General features: G+C 50.3%; 1 protein-coding gene across 1 annotated transcript in view; it reads left to right on the top strand.

Annotated features, from left to right (window-relative positions):
• Nucleotides 1–2120: 2120 nt before the first annotated feature.
• Nucleotides 2121–18200, top strand: part of ADAMTS15 (ADAM metallopeptidase with thrombospondin type 1 motif 15) — a 60726-nt gene continuing 44646 nt past the window's right edge. Inside the window, exon 1 of the mRNA XM_060251159.1 lies at nucleotides 2121–3093. Coding sequence (XP_060107142.1) covers nucleotides 2143–3093 — 951 coding nt within the window. The 5' untranslated portion in view covers nucleotides 2121–2142. The remainder of the gene's footprint in view (nucleotides 3094–18200) is intronic.

Here is an 18200-nt window from a genome sequence, read left to right as displayed (position 1 = left end):
CGTGGCACAGAGTGTTAAAGCTGCAGTCCTGCAATCCAAGCTCTGCTCATGATCTGAGTTTGATCCTGATGGAAGCTGGGTTCAGGTAGCCGGCTCGAGGTTGACTCAGCCTTCCATCCTTCCGAGGTTGGTAAAATGAGGACTCAGCTTGCTGGGGGTAAAGTGTAGATGACTGGGGAAGGCAATGGTAAACCACGCCATTAAAACGTGCCATGAAAACGTTGTCACCCCAGAGTCGGAAACAACTGGTGCTTGCACAGGGGATTACCTTTACCTTTAGGGCCGGCGACCCCTTGGGATTTCTCCTGAGTACATAGATCAGTTCCTCTGGAGAAAATGGCAGCTTCGGCAGGTGGAGATGGCAACTGATCTGCAGACTCCATAAATTGCATGCATACTTATTCATTTAAACTAGGCTGCCCTGAGCCACTTGTTGGGAAGGGCGGGATATAAATCATAAAATAAAATAAAAATAAAATATGTATTGCACTTCTGCAGAAAATGACAACTTTGGAAGGCGGGCTGCAAGGGATTCTACGCTACTGAGGCTTCTCCCCTCCCCCAACCCCACTCACTCAGGCTCCACCCTCAATTCTCTAGCTAGGTGTTTCTGAACCCAAAGCTGGCAACCCGACTTCCAGGCAGGGCTGTCCCTGCCACTAGGCAATTGCCTAGGGTGGCAGCCTTCTGGAAGTGCCAAATTGGGCAACTCCATGTGACTTGGTGACATTATCAGTGCTGGAGGGGGGGCTTGCCTAGGGTGCCAGACAGTCTCGGAGGTCAGTTGCAAATTCCAGGAGAACTCCAGGCCACACCTGGAGGTTGGCAACCCCGTCAACTGGCATTGAACTAATGGGCGCGGGTGTTCTTTTTGGGGAAGAGGGACTTTCCTGCAAAACGTGGCTGAACTAAGGAAGAAGGACGAGAGGGAGTTATTTGTTTAATTCCAAGCGACCCCAGAACAGCCAGCAGCATGGGGAGGGTGGGGGGGGGAGGGGGGAGAAGAGCTTTCCAAGTCGGAAACGATAAGCGCTGCTCTAATTAGGAGGAGAGAGACAGGCCGCCTTATGCACTCTTTGGCTCCTGCAGAGGCATCTGAGAAAGACAAAAAACGGAAAGAAAGAAAACTAACATCCTTTTGGCAGCTGCCTTTGGCTTGTCAACGCTTTCCCCGGGCTCAGGAAAAGCGAAACGCTCGCAAACAAAACATCAGCCCTATGGAAAACAGCCGGGTCAGAGAACCGGAGCCTTTAATTAGAGAGGGAGCGAGAGCCCCAAAGTGGAAAGCAGGGAGAAGGAGACAGGAAAAGGAACAGCGCGCACTCAGCGGGGGTTGCAAAATCCCTCCTGTCCCCGGACCCTTTGACAATTGCAAAAGTCAGCTAAAACTGGGGCGGTTTCCCCCCCCCCCCCCTTTCCTTTTCTTTGCAAGCCAGCGTCTCCGAACTGTCCGGGCTCTTTAAAAGCCGAGCGAGAAGGCGCTGCGCGGGGCGACTCGGAGCTGGGAGAGCGGCAAGTGGCTGAGGGCAGGGCCAATAAGAGCCTTCAGGACCTCCCCTTGCACGAAGAAAAAAAAAGGAAACTGGTTGCAAACCCGCTCTCTCGCGCTGGCACATGACAGCCATGTATATAAAGCCTTGAGAAGTCAGATGCATTTTTGAAAAGCCAGGTACTGTACGGGAGGGGAGGAAAAGGAGGAGGAAGGAGACGGCCGGGATCGGGATGCCCCTTTAAGCCGAAGCCGAAGCTGGAGCTGCAGAGCCGGAGCGGGCGAGGCGGCTGGCTGAGGGCGCGCCGGGTTGGAGAGCAGATTTCTTTTTTTGCTTCCCCCGGGGCGCCCCGAGGCTGCCTTTTCCCGCGCCTGGGCTGTGCAATTGACACGGCGGAGAACATCCCTGTGAAATTGACAACCTCCGAGGAGGATCTGGGGAAACTGAAGCTGCGCGGAGAACTTCCCGGTGAAATTGACACAACGGAGAACATCCTAGTGAAACTGACATACAGGAGGCAGTCCCCGTGAAATTGACAAGCACCCAGCAGGGACGGGAAACTGACGCTGCGCGGAGAACTTCCCGGTGAAATTGACATAGCCGAGGACTCCCAGCTCCAAGCCTCTCTCTTCGCCCCCGACCTGGCCCAACCATGCTGCTGCGGGGCTCCCTCTTGCTCTGTCTGGCCGCCCTGCCCGCCCTCTGCGCCCCGCTGGAGACGGAGATCGTCACCCCCATCCGTTTAGACCCGGACCTGAACGGGCGGCAGCATTTCAAGAGGGGGCCGGCGGATCCTCCCCAGCCCAGGGCGATCTACCAGATCACCGCCTTCCACGAGGATTTCTACTTGAACCTGAGCCCGGACGCTCAGTTCCTCGCCCCCCACTTCGCCACGCAGTACCTGGGGCCCCGCGCCGGCCAGGAGGAGGGCGCGCCGCGCCACTGCTTCTATTCCGGGGACGTCAATTCGGACCGGGACTCCTTCGCCGCCTTGAGCCTCTGCGGGGGGCTGACGGGGGCCTTCGGCTACCGCGGGGCGGAGTATCTCATCAGCCCCTTCCAGAACGACAGCGGCAACCGGGCGCTGTGGAGCAGCCAAGGCGAGCACCTGTTGCAGCGCCGCAGCGCGCCCGGCCCGCCCGGCGGCGGCAGCAGCCCCACCTCCCGCTGCGGCGTGGGCTCCAGCCTCAACCCGGCCATCCTGCAAGCCCTGGAGAAGTACAAGGGCGCCTGGAGGCCCGGCGGCAACGAGACGGCCAGGAAAGCGGGCCGCGCCAAGCGCTTCGTCTCCATCCCGCGCTACGTGGAGACCCTGGTGGTGGCCGACGAGACCATGGTCAAGTTCCACGGCGACGACCTGCAGCACTACCTGCTCACCCTCATGGCCACGGCCGCCCGCCTCTACCGGCACGCCAGCATCCTCAACCCCATCAACATCGTGGTGGTCAAGTTCCTGGTCATCGGGCAGGACGACAAAGGGCCCAAGGTCACCAGCAACGCCGCCCTCTCGCTGCGCAACTTCTGCGTCTGGCAGAAGAAGTGGAACAAGGGCAGCGACAAGCACCCCGAGTACTGGGACACCGCCATCCTCTTCACCAAGCAGGTGGGGACTGGGGGGGGGGGGGGAAGGAGGGCTCGAGATGGGGGGGGCATGGCTTTCCCCTCGCCGAACTTGGCTCTTTTCAAGAGCCAGTTTGGTGTAGTGGTGAAGTGTGCGGACTCTTCTCTGGGAGAACCGGGTTTGATTCCCCGCTCCTCCACTTGCGCCTGGGGTCAGCCAGAGCTCTCGCAGGAGTTGTCCTTGAAAGGGCAGCTGCTGGGAGAGCCCTCTCAGCCCCAACCACCTCACAGGGTGTCTGTTGTGGGGGGAGAAGATGATATAGGAGATTGTGAGGTGCTCGGAGTCTGATTCAGAGAGAAAGGCGGGGTATAAATCTGCAGTCGTCTTCTTCATCATCCCTTGGGAGGGCTGCTGTTGCAACGCTTGCGATGCATGCCTGCCTCTCCGCGCCCGTCCTAAGCAGCCCCGGTGGCCCCGGCTCTCCAAAGGACACGAGGGCGCTCGAGCGCCGGGCATGTGCGCTTGGCACCTTGGCCCGTGTGCCAGGAGGAGGGGGTGGGGAAGGGGGAGTTGGTCGAGCCCGCTTGCCAAAGGCGGCTGAAGGGCCAACCCGGCTTGCTCGGAGCGGATTCGTCCGTTTGGCAAGGGGGAGGCGCTCTAAACACGGAGAGCCGGATTTTCCCATTTATCCGGTCTCTGTGCTGTGTGCGGGCCCTGCGGCGCAGAGTGGTAAAGCAGCAGTACTGCGGTCTGAACTCTCTGCTCACGACCTGAGTTCGATTCCGGCAGAAGTTGGATTCAAGTAGCCAGCCCAAGTTTGACTCAACCTTCCATCCTTCCGAGGTCGGTAAAATGAGTACCCAGCTTGCTTGGGGGGAAAGTGTAAAAAAAGACAGGGGAAGGCAATGGCAAACTACCCCCGGTGAAAAGATTGCAAAAGCAACGTCACCCCAGAGTTGGAAACGACTGGTGCTTGCACAGGGGACCTTTCGTTTCCCTCCTGTGCTGTTTAGCCTACGGCTGGTCCTGCCTGGCTTCTCCTCCTCTCCTTCTCAGGACAGGCTAAGGGGACAATGAATGGCCCCAGGTCACTCAGATCTCAGCTGTTTGGTGTGTCCAACCCCTTTTGGGCTCTTTTTTTTTTAATTAAAGAAAACCTGATGAAAATGCCCTTGTGGGGAGGGGTTGGGAGGTTAGGAACATTCTGAGTCAATATCAGTGATCTCAGCTTCACGCCGGGGATTCAGTAGGTGCTCACAGGAGGGACGGTGGCTCAGTGGTAGAGCATCTGCTTGGTAAGCAGAAGGTCCCAGGTTCAATCCCCGGCATCTCCAACTAAAAGGGTCCAGGCAAATAGGTGTGAAAAACCTCAGCTGGAGACCCTGGAGAGCCGCTGCCAGTCTGAGTAGACAATACTGACTTTGATGGACTGAGGGTCTGATTCAGTAGAAGGCAGCTTCATATGTTCATATGTTCACGGCTCCTGACAGGGCCGTCTGAACAGTATTATGGGCCTTGGGCAAAGCAGTGTTTACTGGGCCCCTACCACAACCACTCACAGGAATAAAAATGTAAATGGTCGACAAACATTATTATTTATTTCATTGGCCCGTCCAACAAAATAGGCGTTGAAGCATTAAAAACGTGCTGTGCAGCACCAACTCATCAACATGATAAACATTTGAACAATACACAAGGCTTGGAAAGACAAACAAAATGCTTATCCATTCATATATTCACAAATTATCCATACCTGGTTATTAGCACTGCATCACACACAGATCAGTATGGGGCCCCATTGCTCGTGAGGCCCACAGGCAAGTGCTCACCAGGCCCAGGCATTAAGACAGCCCTGGCTCCTGAACCTTTCTGAGGGTTCCCCCTCCCCCTCCTCCCCACCTTGCCCGTTGAATAGTAGGTGCAGCTGCATAACAACCCCTGGATGAGCTCCGCCACCTATTGTTCTACAAAGCGACCCCTGCTCGGCTTAAAGAGCAAGGGGTGTTTGAAATGAGATTTGCCAGAATGATCTCTTGCTTGGAGGAAGTCAGTAGTCCTCTCTCTCCCTTCCCCCCTTTTCACAATATGGTCACCCCACTCAGTAAGTTTCAGGCCAGGTGGAGATCTGAACCGGTGCTTCTGCATTCTGGTCTAGGGTGAATTCTGCTCTGAACCTTGAATCCTGGTCCAGCCCTGCCCCAAACTGACTTTCTACACTAGAATCAGAGAAACCAACTCTAGGAGTCCACAAATCTGTGATTCTAGGCTAGAAAATCAGTTTGGGGACCGGGCTGAACCAGGCCCGTAGCTAACCAGGGCCCCCCCGGGGGGTTGGCTCCCTGATAGTTTTGGGTGGCCCTCACCTTCAGGCTGCTGCCTCCCTCCTGCGTGATTTCAATCACATGGGAGGGGCATCCAGGAGCAGCTGCTGCCCCTCCCATGCCATTTATAGGGCCTAGAAACCAACTGATTGGTGGGGTCTAAATTATGCAGGAGGTCTCCTGTCACCAGCCTTCTGAACAATTTAAAGGGCCCCCTCTCCCATGGCCCCCAATGGCCCCCTCCCACTGCGGCCCCTAGCTGAACCAGGATGAAAGGTCTAGTGCAGAAGCACATTAACTGCTACACTGAACTGGCTCTCAATGCAATAGGAGTCTAGTGGCAGTTTAGAGACCCGGTGTAAGCTTTCCTGGTCAGAGGTCACTCCCTTTGCTATAGACCACCCAGGAGCAGATGAATGGATGTGTGCTGAAAGGAGCAATGACCGTTGGGAGGGGCCAGTGGCTCAGTGGTAGTAGAGCAGCTGCTTGGTACGCGGAAGGTGTTCAAGCTCTGGCATCTCTAGTTAAAAGGACCAGGCAGTAGGTGGTGCGAAAGACTTCCACCTGAGATGCTGGAGGGCCACTGCTGGTCTGGTGGACTTTGATGGACCACAGGCCTGATTCAGTAGAAGGGAAAGGTCCCCTGTGCAAGCACCAGTCATTTCCGACTCTAGGGTGACGTTCCTCTCACAACGTTTTCACGGCAGACTTTTTTATGGGGCGGTTTGCCATTGCCTTCCCCAGTCACCTACACTTTCCCCCCAACAAGCTGGGTACTCATTTTACCAACCTCGGAAGGATGGAAGGCTGAGTCAACCTTTAGCCGGCTACCTGAAAACCCAGCTTCCACCGGGGATCGAACTCAAGTCGTGAGCAGAGCTTAGGACTGCAGTACTGCAGCTTTAACACTCTGTGCCACGGGGCTCTTGATTCAGTAGAAGGGAGCTACATATTTGTGTTCCTGTGGGAAACCACATGGCCTTTTGGCATGCCTTCTTTCGGATGCGATCCTTGATATGTTTCGTGGGGATCAATCCCACTGAATTCAGTGGGGACTTCTTCCCAAATTAACATGCGTAATACAGGGGGTGCTCCAAATGCATTCACTCAAAGTCCTTGCCTGGCAAATGTTGAGTTTAAGTCTACAACGCTATTTTTTTTGGCCGCAAAAATGCAGAGAGCATATACAACTGCCTTGCACAGAAGCGAGAGATTCGTTCATCTGTGGTAGTATCACCTGCTTAAGAGAGTAGTGTCCCCCCCTCCCCTTCCCAAATCTCAGGAGGGAGATTTCCTGCATTGTGTAAGGGGTTGGACTAGATGACCCTAGAGGTCCCTTCCAACTCTATGATTCCCCTAGCTCTGCTCCTGGAGATTATTTAAATGGGTATTGCAGGAATTGAACCTGCAGGAATTGAACTCTGCATATGCAAAATGTGTGGCTGCCATTGAGTTGTGGCCCTTCTTGCGGTGGGCGGTGACTCTGTGGGATGTGTGTGCTCTTGGCATACATGGAATTCCTTTTGAACAGCAGCCCGGGAGGGAAGGGAAAAAAAGAGAAGAAAACATTGGCAATGCGTTTTTTTTTTTTTAGCGAGGCCAGTAAATGGGTCAGAGGAAAGACATTCTTCAACGGGAGGCATTTTCAGCTGTTTTGCCAGTGGGCAGCTCCTCAGAGAAGGAGGAGCCGCACTGGTTCCCTCCCCTGCCTCCGCGCGCTGGGTGAGATATCCCAGTCACTCTGTATTTATGGCGCAGAGTGGCAATGGCCTGCCACCGTGTGGTTCTGGGGATTTGCCAGCAGCTTCCACATCTGCAGCATTTTGGATTTTCAGTTGGGGGCAGCAGAAAGTTGACACTGAAGGGGGAGGGATTGGCAGGGAGCTGGGAAGTGCTGTCAAGTTGCAGCTGACTCACTTTATTTATTTATTTATTTTATTGGATTTATATCCCGCCCTCCCTGCTGAAGCAGGCTTATGGCAACCCTTTAGGCCAGGAGTGTCAAACTTGCAGCCTGGGGACTGAATCAGGCCGCCGGAGGGCTCCTATCAGGCCCCTGAGCAACTGGCTGTCATCTGCTTCCTTCTACATCACAGCTTGCTTTGTCAGGCTTGCTCTATTGCCCAGTAGCTGCAGAGCAAAGCCTCTGTTTTCTCCATTAGTTGAGGCTCTTCCCGTGGGGAGGAAAGGTGAGGTGGGAGAACTTGCTTCAAAGGAAGCTCTGCCTCTTTCCTTCCTGCACCAGGGGACCAGGAGGAGGAGGAGGAGCCTCAGCCGATAGAAGGAAGAGAGGCTTCGCTCAGTAGCTGTGCTGTGCAATTGAGAGAGTCTGGATTGCACGGGAGAGATACAAAGAAAGCACCTTTAAGACCAACAAGTGCTAATGTTTTAAGCATGTTTTATTGAAAGTTTTTTTTTTTTTAAAAATCTTTGTGTTTGTGCCCTTTATAAAGTTTATATATCTGTTACCTGGTGTTACATTTTATGACACACATGGCCCGGCCTGGCAAGGTCTCGTTTATGTCACATCTGACCCTCATGAGTTTGACACCCTTGCTGTAGGCTTTCCAAGGCAAGAGACATTCCAAAGTGGTTCGCCATTGCCTGTCTCTGCATAGGGACTCTGGCTTCCCTGGTGGTCTCCCGTCCAAGTATGAACCCGGGCCAACCTAGCGTAGCTTCCAAGATCTGAGGGGATTATGCCAGCCTGGGCTATTCAGAGCAGGGCAGGACTGGCAGAGGTTAATCAGATTTCAAAGGCAAAGAAAGTGGACAGAGAGGGATAGTCTGGAATCTTGTATGGAACAGGCGATCCGAATGTGTGACCCGAATGAGTGACTGTAGAGTCCAGTCAAGCCAAAGAGGGGATTGCCTGTTTTTGATGCATAGCGTCAAGCATGAGATTTCAAAATAACCAGTCCTTGGATTTTGAAACAAAGTTTGGTTTATTGATAATCCATATGGCTCAGCTGAGCTACGTATTGGAACTGATACTTTGTAACATCAGAGTACATGCTTTAAGATGGCACATCAAAGGTTCTATAAACAATTCTACATTCACGTGTGAAATTCGCACGCTAAACTCCTTATCTATATTATGGCTAGCACATCCTGGGTTCAGGCCTGGCTGGACCTGGGAACAAGTCCCAGGAGGTCTTATCTTCAAAGAGGACATTCCTGCATTTGTTAGTAAAAGCGAAAGAAGCAAAGGAGGGGGTTTGCTACTGAGTTTAATTCATAGTTAGTAACAATTCTATGATCTGACAACTACAATAAAGAATGAATATACAATGCTTGACACATAGTTGACTGCAGGGCTCTTTTTGTAGCAGGAGCTCATCTGAATATTAGGCCACACCCTCCTGACATAGCCAATCCTCCAAGAGCCTACAGGGCTCTTAGTACAGAACCTACTGTAAGCTCCAGGAGGACTGGCTACATCAGAGGGTGTGGCCTAATATGGAGAGGAGTTCCTGCTACAGAAAGAGCCCTGGTTGACTAAAGGAATTCCCTGCGGCAGAAGAGGGGGAAGGCTTTGAAAGGGCATGAGGTCAGTTTACAGAGCTGTTGTGACAGCAAAGGAGAAGTTCTGAGCTGAGAAGTGGTGGCGCTCTGAATCCCAGTGGAGGCAAACTGGGGAGGGGAGACCTTGCTTTCTGAAAGCATCTGATTGGCTGGGGCATGGAGAGGTGGTGAGCAGCAGCCAGTTAGGTGGCTTGTGGGTGGAAGCTGTTTGCTGTAGGGATGTGTTTGGGGAAAACCAACCCTTGCTGCAAAGGATTGGCAATGATCAAAGTGGCAGGTGGGTGGGAGGTCCTAGGACTGGGCCAGGCTGTGGTCACTGATTGGTTACCTGCTGCCACTGAAGTCTGCTAGCTGGTTTGGACCTTATAGGGTGCTGAGACGGTTCGCTGCCTTTATCACATGATGGTTTCCAGGAAGACGGGGTCCCCTCTTTGATCTCCCTCCAGCAGTGGCTGGTGGTTCCTACCAGTGACCGATTGTCCAAACTCTCAAGAATTCTTTGGTCTGATCTAGCAGCAAACTTACTATTTTTTTTTGAAATGCTGCGAATTTGCCTTGTCTTCTGAACTGCCCCGAACAACTGAGTCCTACCGATGCCCTTCGACCTCTTGCTTGGGAAATGGTTTAATCTCTCTTGCCTTGTGCATGAAGTGGGATTTGTTCTCCCAGAGTCATTTTTCATGTGCGCATGTATTTACATTGGAAGTAAATAAATTAAGTTAATCTGGCTGCACAGCTGGGCTCTTAAAGAGTCCTCGCCATGACTGATTCTTCATTTCCAAACCACAACGAGACATGCTGTTCCTTTCCCCCTGCCTTTTGCTTGGGGAGGGGCTGTGGCTCAGTGGCAGAGCATCTGCCTGGCATGCAGAAGGTCCTAGGTTCAGTCCCTGGCATCTCCAGTAGGTGATGTGTCTGAGCAGGAGCTCCTTTGCATATTAGGCCACACACCCCTGATGTAGCCAATCCTCCAAAAACTTACAAGGCTCTTTTTTCTAAGCTCTTGGAGGATTGGCTATATCAGGGGTGTGTGACCTAATATGCAAAGGAGCTCCTGCTAGAATTCCACTCCTGTGTCTGAGACCCTCGAAAGCTGCTGCCCGTCTGAGTAGACGTTGATGGGCCAAGGGTCTGATTCAGTCGAAGGAAGCTTCATGTGTTCTCTGCTCATTCTGTCTGAAGCTAGTGAAATCCATTGTGGTCTTCAGAGAGCAGATGGAATGCTCTCACTTATTTATCCCGTTGCTGCAGTTCTGGTAAAGCTAAAAACCATCATTGTGTCCTGAAATTAGCCTTCTTTTGGCCCATGACTGGCTCCTCCCTTTTGTGGTCTTTTTGCTCCTTAACCTTTAGGTCATGAGTGGCCAAACTGTGACTCAGGAGCCACATGTGGCTCTTTCACATATATTGTGTGGCTCTTGAAGCCCCCGCTGCCCTGTCAGCAGATTTGAAGAAGTCATTTCTTTCTTTTAAATCTCCAAGCCAAGCACTTTGGCAGCTTGGAGAATGCATTTAAAGTTAACGTTTCTTTCTTTCCACCTCTCCCTCCTCTCATCTATTAGCCTTCCTTTCTCCCTCCCTCAAACAACTGATGTTCATGTCTTGTGGCTCTCAGACATCTGACATTTATTCTATGTGGAACTTAAGCAAGTTTGGCCATCTCTGCTTTAGGCTGATTATGCTGACCATCGGAGCATCCTCTGTGATTGGTTGTAAGGGGTGGCATCTTGCCCAATAGAAATGCAAATGCTTCTTGCTTCCTTTCTCTCTCACCAGCCCTCATGACATGACAGTGAGCGCCTTTCAGTAACCTCTCCACCTGGACCAGATGCAGACAGGTGATTGACTTAAAGTTTCCTCGTAGAACCGCTAGCCGTGTGCAGACAGGACTCTGGATAGATGCTGTTCTGATTCATAGCAGCGATCCCAGTTATACTCGTGGGAAACATTTTCACTCTCCCATTCGGGATTTCTCATTTGACATGGCAGGAGTTTCAGCCAAACTGTATGTTCTGTACTTGATGCTTCGCCGTCTGCCATTGCTAATTTTATTTTTTCCAGGGTTCTGCAGCGAATACTATGAGACTGTCTTCTCCCTGCCTATGCAGTTGGCTGCTGTAATTGATAGATGTCAAGGGCATTTCCACACATGCGTAACATACCAAAGCCCATGTTTTCTGGCATCTGTGTGCTGCTCTCCCTTTTTATTGCATGCTTTTGGAATCATAATGGACACTAGAGTGGTGCTAATTAAAACATACAGCTTTCTCCTTTTGTTTCTCACTTAAGTTCCAGCACACACAGCCTTATGTGCATAAGTGTGGTTATTTTATTTTTTTGAAATTTGAGGATTTCATTAAAATGCGTGGGGAAGATGGAATGCTGTGCATGCAAGGAATTCTGGGGTCTAAATGATGTCAACGTGGTTATTCCGCAGTACAATAACCATGCTATCTCACTGCTGTTAAACAGGGATCCCCAACCTTTTTGAGCCTGTGGGCACCTTAGGAATTCTGACTCGGCACTGTGGGCACAGCCACAAAATGGCTGCCTCAAAATGGCTTCTATGGGGGGCAGAGCCAATCACAAGATGCGGGTTGGATAATCTTGTAGCTGAATAAGCCTGGATTGCTTATTCATAGAAGAAAAATACAGTTGAACTTAGTGGAGATGTTGGAAACAGTAGTCTTCGGTGTTTGACTCATTTGAGCTTAATTTTGTTGTGCTTATGTGCCAGTTGGTGTAGTGGTTAAGAATGGCAGATTCTAATCTGCAGAACCAGGTTTGATTCCCCATGCCTTCTCCATTTACCTCACATGAGACCTGTTATAGAGAGAGAAAGGTGATTGGAAGAAGAAGAAGATATTGGATTTATATCCTGCCCTCCACTCCGAAGAGTCTCAGAGCGGCTCACAGTCTCCTTTACCTTCCTCCCCCACAACAGACACCCTGTGAGGTGGGTGGAGCTGGAGAGGGCTCTCACAGCAGCTGCCCTTTCAAGGACAACCTCTGCCAGAGCTATGGCTGACCCAAGGCCATCTCAGCAGGTGCAAGTGGATGAGTGGGAAATCAAACCCGGTTCTCCCAGATAAGAGTCCGCGCTCTTAACCACTCCACCAAACTGTCTCTTTGATACTCCTTAAAGTAGAGAAAATGGGATATAAAAAATGCTGTGTTTCTTCTTCCTCCTCCTCTGCACCTGTTAACCATATTTTGATCCACAAAGTCACATGGGAAGAGGTTGTGGATTCCCAATACACAAAAACTGTATTTAAACTTTCGTGCCTGCCTCACTTATCATGGGTCTAGCCAGGGCTTTTTTTGAAGCAGGAGCTCCTTTGCATATTAGGCCACACACCCCTGATGTAGCCAATCCCCCAAGAGCTTACAGGGCTCTTAGTTCAGGGCCTACTGTAAGCTCCGGGAGGATTGGCTGCATCGGGGTGTGTGGCCTAAGAAGTTCCTGCTACAAAAAAAGCCCTGGGTCTAGGCCAGGTTCAACACAGTGGGGCTGAAGAAATAAAAGAACAGCCATGAAACAAGCCATGGAAGTGATGATCTGGAAGTGTGGGCTGGGCTGCACATGTCTGTCCCAATGGTCTGGAGGCTATTCTTCCAGGGTTGTCTGGGCATAGTGACGATGTCACAGCTATTTTTTTTCAAAAAAATAAAGTTTGCACATAGGCACAGAGGTCTCTGAGTGGGAGCAGGCCTCGGCAATGCTACAGTTCTTTCAATGATGTAAGTTTGAAAACTGAACATCCCCTGTTCATTTTCTCATAAGTTGAGTACCCTTTACGTTCCCATTTATCTGAGTGCAGACTAATATGAGCAGTATTTCAACTCTATTGCATGGTTGGCAACGTACTGCGTGGGCAGCCAGTCAATAGCCACTGCTGGTACGTGGTCAGAACTTTATTGGATTGCTAATGGGGAGGGCTGTGGCTTAGTGGTAGAGCATCTGCTTGGCATGCAGAAAGTCCCAGGTTCAATGCCTGGCATCTCCAGTGAAAAGGATCAGGCAGCAGGAGATGAAAGACCTCTGCATGAGACCCTGGGGAGTTGCTGCCAGTCTGAGCAGATAACAGTACTTACCTTAATGGACTGCTGGTCTGATATAGTATAAAACAGCTTTATGTAGCCATAGGAATTTGCAGTGTTTTCAACCTCCCTTTACCTTTTCCAGAAACTACCATTCCCGTCCATCCTTGCAGGAAGACTGGGAAAGAGTGACTTAAGGGAAAGGGTTTATACATGGCCTAAAGATTACTGCATGATAGATTACTGCAGAGTTGATGTGACATCCTGACTCCATTTAGCTTCCAATAGGAACTGTGGTGCAGTATATCAACTGGAGTTCCTGTGTTGACTGGAAGGGCAGACCCATGTAGAGTGCATTACAGTAGTCTAGCCTCAAAATAAACATATCATGGATCCACCTGGCCAGATCAGCTAATTACAATAATAAGGGATAAGTTTAATGAAGGATACGACTTCTAGAAAGAACCACAGGCGTTTTTGTGGTCGGTGACAATGTGAATCCCTGTTTTCTTTCTTTTTCTGCCTCCTCCTCACCGCATTTCTCCCGGGGATACCCGATCGGAACAGGCCAGATTTGGCTGTTGCTTGTCTGCTGAGCTATTGAGTAGGACTTCAGGCTTCACATGGAATACATTAGAGCAGGATGTGGCTCGGTGGATGAGACCCTTGTCTTAGTGAAACAAGAGCTGGAACCCTTCCACCGACTTTGAAACAGAGCTGAGTGTTTCTCCAATTGTTTTGTGTCACAACGCAGTGCCGAATATTAATGTGACCAGTGTGATATTACTTACTGGATTGTAAAAAAAGCCCCCTTCATCAAGAGTGAGGGCAGCAGAGATGGAGGAGAAAAGGATCATTTTTTGTTATTGGCAATCTGAAAGAGCCCTGAAGCCTCATGGCTGTTTGGGGAACAATAAAAAGAAAAATATGATATTTTAATAGATAAAGCAAAGGTGTCTTAAATTCTCCTCCTGATTGTGTGGAATTCTATCCTGGAGCAGATGAGTAACCCTTCCTCCTTTTTTAAAAAAGAGGATGGGGTTTTCCATAATGAGTTCCAAAGTTATACCCTTTCGGAAACACAGGAAATTGATTTCAGCAAGTTTTTTTTTTGGGGGGGGGGAGGTCTTTTTTTAAAAAGCAACGTAGACAATGCAAGGACCATAGATCTGAATTTGCTACAGAAAGGGCTTTCTTTTTGTAGTAGGAACTCCTTTGCATATTAGGCCCCACACCCCTGATGTAGCCGATCCTCCAAGAGTTTACAGGGCTCTTAGTACACGGCCTACTGTAAGCTCCAGGAGGATTGGCTGCATCAGGGGTGTGTGGCCTAATATGCAAAGGAGTTCCTGCTACAAAAAAAGCCCTGAGTACAGACCTTCCATTCTACAGGGATAAGCATGTGAGTGATATGTACCAACTCGGGTATGGGGGAGGGCTTCATATACTTGAATGCTTCCACATACAAAATTATTCTCTGCATGTAAACAATGAGCAAGTCAGAGAGTAGGGACCAGGGCCAACCCTGCCACTAGGCAAACTAGGCGATTGCCTAGGGCGCTGGCCTTCTGGGGGTGCCAAATTGGGCATCCCATGTGATTGGGTGATGTTATCAGTGTGAGGGGGGGGGAGCCAGAAATTAGCCTTGCCTAGGCTGGCCCTAGTAGGGAGACAAGAACTTTTTCTTCCCTGGAGCTAGAGCTTTCTGCTTCTCTGGAGGAGCTTGCTTTCTATGTGCAAGGCTTTGTTTTTGTATGGAACAGCAGGCGAGCACATGAACCCCTTTCCTAGGGTTCGTCCCGGAGCGCACGACGCAATGACGTCACCCGGAAGTGTACCATAGAGTTTCCTATTGTACCATAGAGTTTTCCCTCCCAAATGGCAAGAGCATTCGGGGAAACCATACAGTTTTCCCAGAAATGCCTAGAGCAGCTGGCTGTGCGCAGTTCCAGGTGATGTCATCGCACCAGCGATGTAGGGGGAGGTTCCCCCTGCCAACCGACATTGGGAACCTCCTGGGTGGGGGAAACCCCTACCCTTTCCTGAAATCTGCAGTAGTACAGTTGTTACCATTTGTTGCGTTGCTTGTGGAAGCAAATTGTACTGGGATCTGATTTTGGCTTCTTGAATGCAAGGCTTTCACTGGAGGTACTCACTTGCAGAGCCACAGAGAGCTACATTTGCAATGACCGTCAGCCAAAAAAGCCATATTTACTTGCTTCCATCCCTGGCATGAGGCCTGCATGCAGGGAGCCATGCAGTTCCTCTGCTAGCGGCTGAGGAACCACCTGCTAACCACAAGCCATTCCCACTGTGCTGAAACATGGACCACCTTGGAGAACACGCCCGGAAAGAGCAGCAGGTGGTGTGTTAAAAAGCCGCATGTGGCTCCTCTGAGTGAGTATCCCTGGCTTACACTGTGTCCTTTAATTGCACCAAAAGTCTAAACATTGCCCACAAACATGAAGGGTTCTAGTGCTTCTGTATGGGGGAAATCTCCTACCGATGGCACAGTCTTTGGATCAGTCCCTGGCTGGTTTGGCACAGGAACAAGAAAGCATGTTAGTCTTCCTATGTGGATGGGCCACGCCCACATGGGTTATGTGCCCTGGGTTCAATGCGGCTGTTTTTTCCCCCTGTGCTTCCCCACAATGTTGTGGCTCATTTATGCACCTCCCAAGTTTCCCATGGCTTTTGCCTGATCTTTCTCGAACCCACTTTACCGTATAGTATCAGGAAAGATCATAGTCACGCCTGGATGGCTGTTGTCCATGTGAAAAAATTTGGGTTGTGTCGCTGCCATGACAGCATTTTTTCTGACACTTTCCCAGGGATCGTCATTTCCTCCTCAGTGCTACCAGGGAGCTTTTTTTATTTTTAAATATACAGTAATAGACTATTTTCATATCGCTATAACATAACAACATGCCTAATCGGTTATCTGAATTGTCAGTAAGCCTGTAGCTGAGGAGGGAAGGCAGAATGTTATACCCCTAGCATTTCAGAAGTCAGAAGATAAACAGGGTTAGTACTTGGATGGGAGACCACCAAGGAAGGTTCTGCAGAGGAAGGCAATGGCAAATCCCCCTCTGCTTCTCACTTGCCTTGAAAGCCCCTTGGTGGAGTTGCCATGTTGGCTCTGACTTGACAGCATTTTAAAGGCAAGGGTAGTCCCCTGTGCAAGCACCAGTCATTTCCAACTCTGGGGTAACATCGCATCATGACATTTTCATGGTAGACTTTTTATGGGGTGGTTTGCCATTGCCTTCCCCAGTCATCTACACTTTTACCCCCAGCAAACTGGGTACTCATTTTACCGACCTTAGAAGGATGGAAGGCTGAGTCAACCCTGAGCCAGGTATCTGAACCCATCTTCTGCCAGGATCGAACTCAGGTCATAGTCTCTACCTTAGCCTTTCCATTGTGATGACCTAAGGGGAAATATTGTTATAGCGTTATAGCACTATAATGATATTCTATTGCCTTTTTAAAAATTGAAAAAGTGGTGGATGCAGCTGGGGGATGGGGACAGGGAAACTGCTGAGAAAACTACCATATGGAAGCCCCGATGCCTCTGATCTATCAGCAGCCGGATCAGCAAAGAGGAGACTGTACAAGCCTCTCCCTGTGTGGAAATGACCCTGGAGCCCCGGTCCGAACCTGTAGACATCTATGGAGTTCCATGCGGTGCTGTGTTTGTCCTCCCGGTTTAAGCCCCTGTTCCCTCTTTCAGATAACAGCCTGCTTGCATTTTTAATGCATGACTGAACTGCTCATTCCTTAAATCCCATTGTGAGGGCATAGGATCAGCAAAGACATCTGCCTTTTTTGAGCTCATCCATCTGTGGTCTCTTGATACCGTAGAATTTATCTGCTTGCCAAAAGGCTGTTACGTAAACCAGAGTCCCAGTTTCATTAAAAAACGAGAGACAAGCTCGATAATAGACAGTTTCCAGTTGCAGTCAACAAGTCGATGACAGTGCAAGGCTGTCCGTTCTCATTCTGGCACCTGGAGATGCTTACTAAGGCAGTGAGTGCCACTTGGATTTTGGATACATCCTTGAGTGAGCTCACTGTCCCGCATCCCTGGTAACTTTGATCTCCTGTACAAGTGTGAATGAGAAGTCTCATTCTTGGCACAAATTTTTGGGCAGTTTCACATCAGAGTGCTTTGAATTGGCAGTAAATTGTTGGTTCACACCGAAATACATATCGGCAGAGGTGCATGTTCAGAGGAGGCTGCTCTCTGTACCCCTGTATGAGTTACTGTTCTCATTTTACCTCCTTTGTATCATGAAGCACGATCAGAACTGGAATTTGTAAAGAAGCCCAGAAGGGGCTCTGTGGAGAATATATGGAAGAGTTATGTTTGTTTCTATTATTGGGAATTTGGGAAATGTGAAGATGGGGAATGATGTGATTTAAAAGAATGAAGAGACGTTCTCTCTCTCTTCCTATCCTGGGTGCACCAGTCATCTCTCCTGCTACACCAATGGACAGCTCCCCGCCCTATTAAAATGAGAAGCTAATGAATTTTACAATCCCAGCATTTCAACCCGGACATTCTCATTTCAGGGCCAGCCTACATGATATGTGTGACATGAGTCAGGCCAAACATCCTTTTGGCTCGACTTGCAATTACATTTAAGAGCAGGGAATGGGAGTTCTCAACAGCTCCCAGTTGGGAAGGTCGTGGAGATTTTGGGGTGGAGTCTGGGGAGGGTGGGGTTTGAAGAGGGAAGGGACTTCGGCAGAGTATAAGGCACCTTCCAAAACTGCTGTTTCCTCCCACGGAACCGATCCCTGTAATCTGAAGAACAGTTGTAATTCTGGGAGATCTGTAGACCCCACCTGGAGATTTTGCTGCCCTAGTTCTCAAGGGCTCACAGGTCCACTTTTGGGAGCATGGCGTGGGGGAAGGAGGGGCTTCAACCTTCCCTGCCATGCCATTTTCCCAAGCTGAAGTGGCTGCCCTTCTGTGGAGCACCACATGCTGTAGCAGGGCTTTTGTTTTTTAGCAGGCACTCAGAGGAACACAGTTCCGGCTGGTTTGGCACCAGGGGGTGTAGCCCAGAATTCAAATGAGTCCATTCTGGGCTTTCCCCACCAAAAGCCCTGTGTGAATCAATGGTGATGCCAGGAGGTGTGGCTTAATATGCAAATGAGTCCCTGCTGGGCCTTTTTTGTAGTGATTGTCCCACGTACTGTCTACTTTGGCCCTCATTCCAGCTTCTTCCCTTGTGCAAATGGAACCTGTGAGTG

This window comes from Heteronotia binoei, chromosome 12, assembly GCF_032191835.1.
Source record: "Heteronotia binoei isolate CCM8104 ecotype False Entrance Well chromosome 12, APGP_CSIRO_Hbin_v1, whole genome shotgun sequence".
In the NCBI taxonomy this organism is placed as follows: Eukaryota; Metazoa; Chordata; class Lepidosauria; order Squamata; family Gekkonidae; genus Heteronotia; species Heteronotia binoei.
The sequence above is the reverse complement of the archived record's forward strand: the minus strand, read 5'-3'. Positions and strand labels throughout refer to the sequence as shown.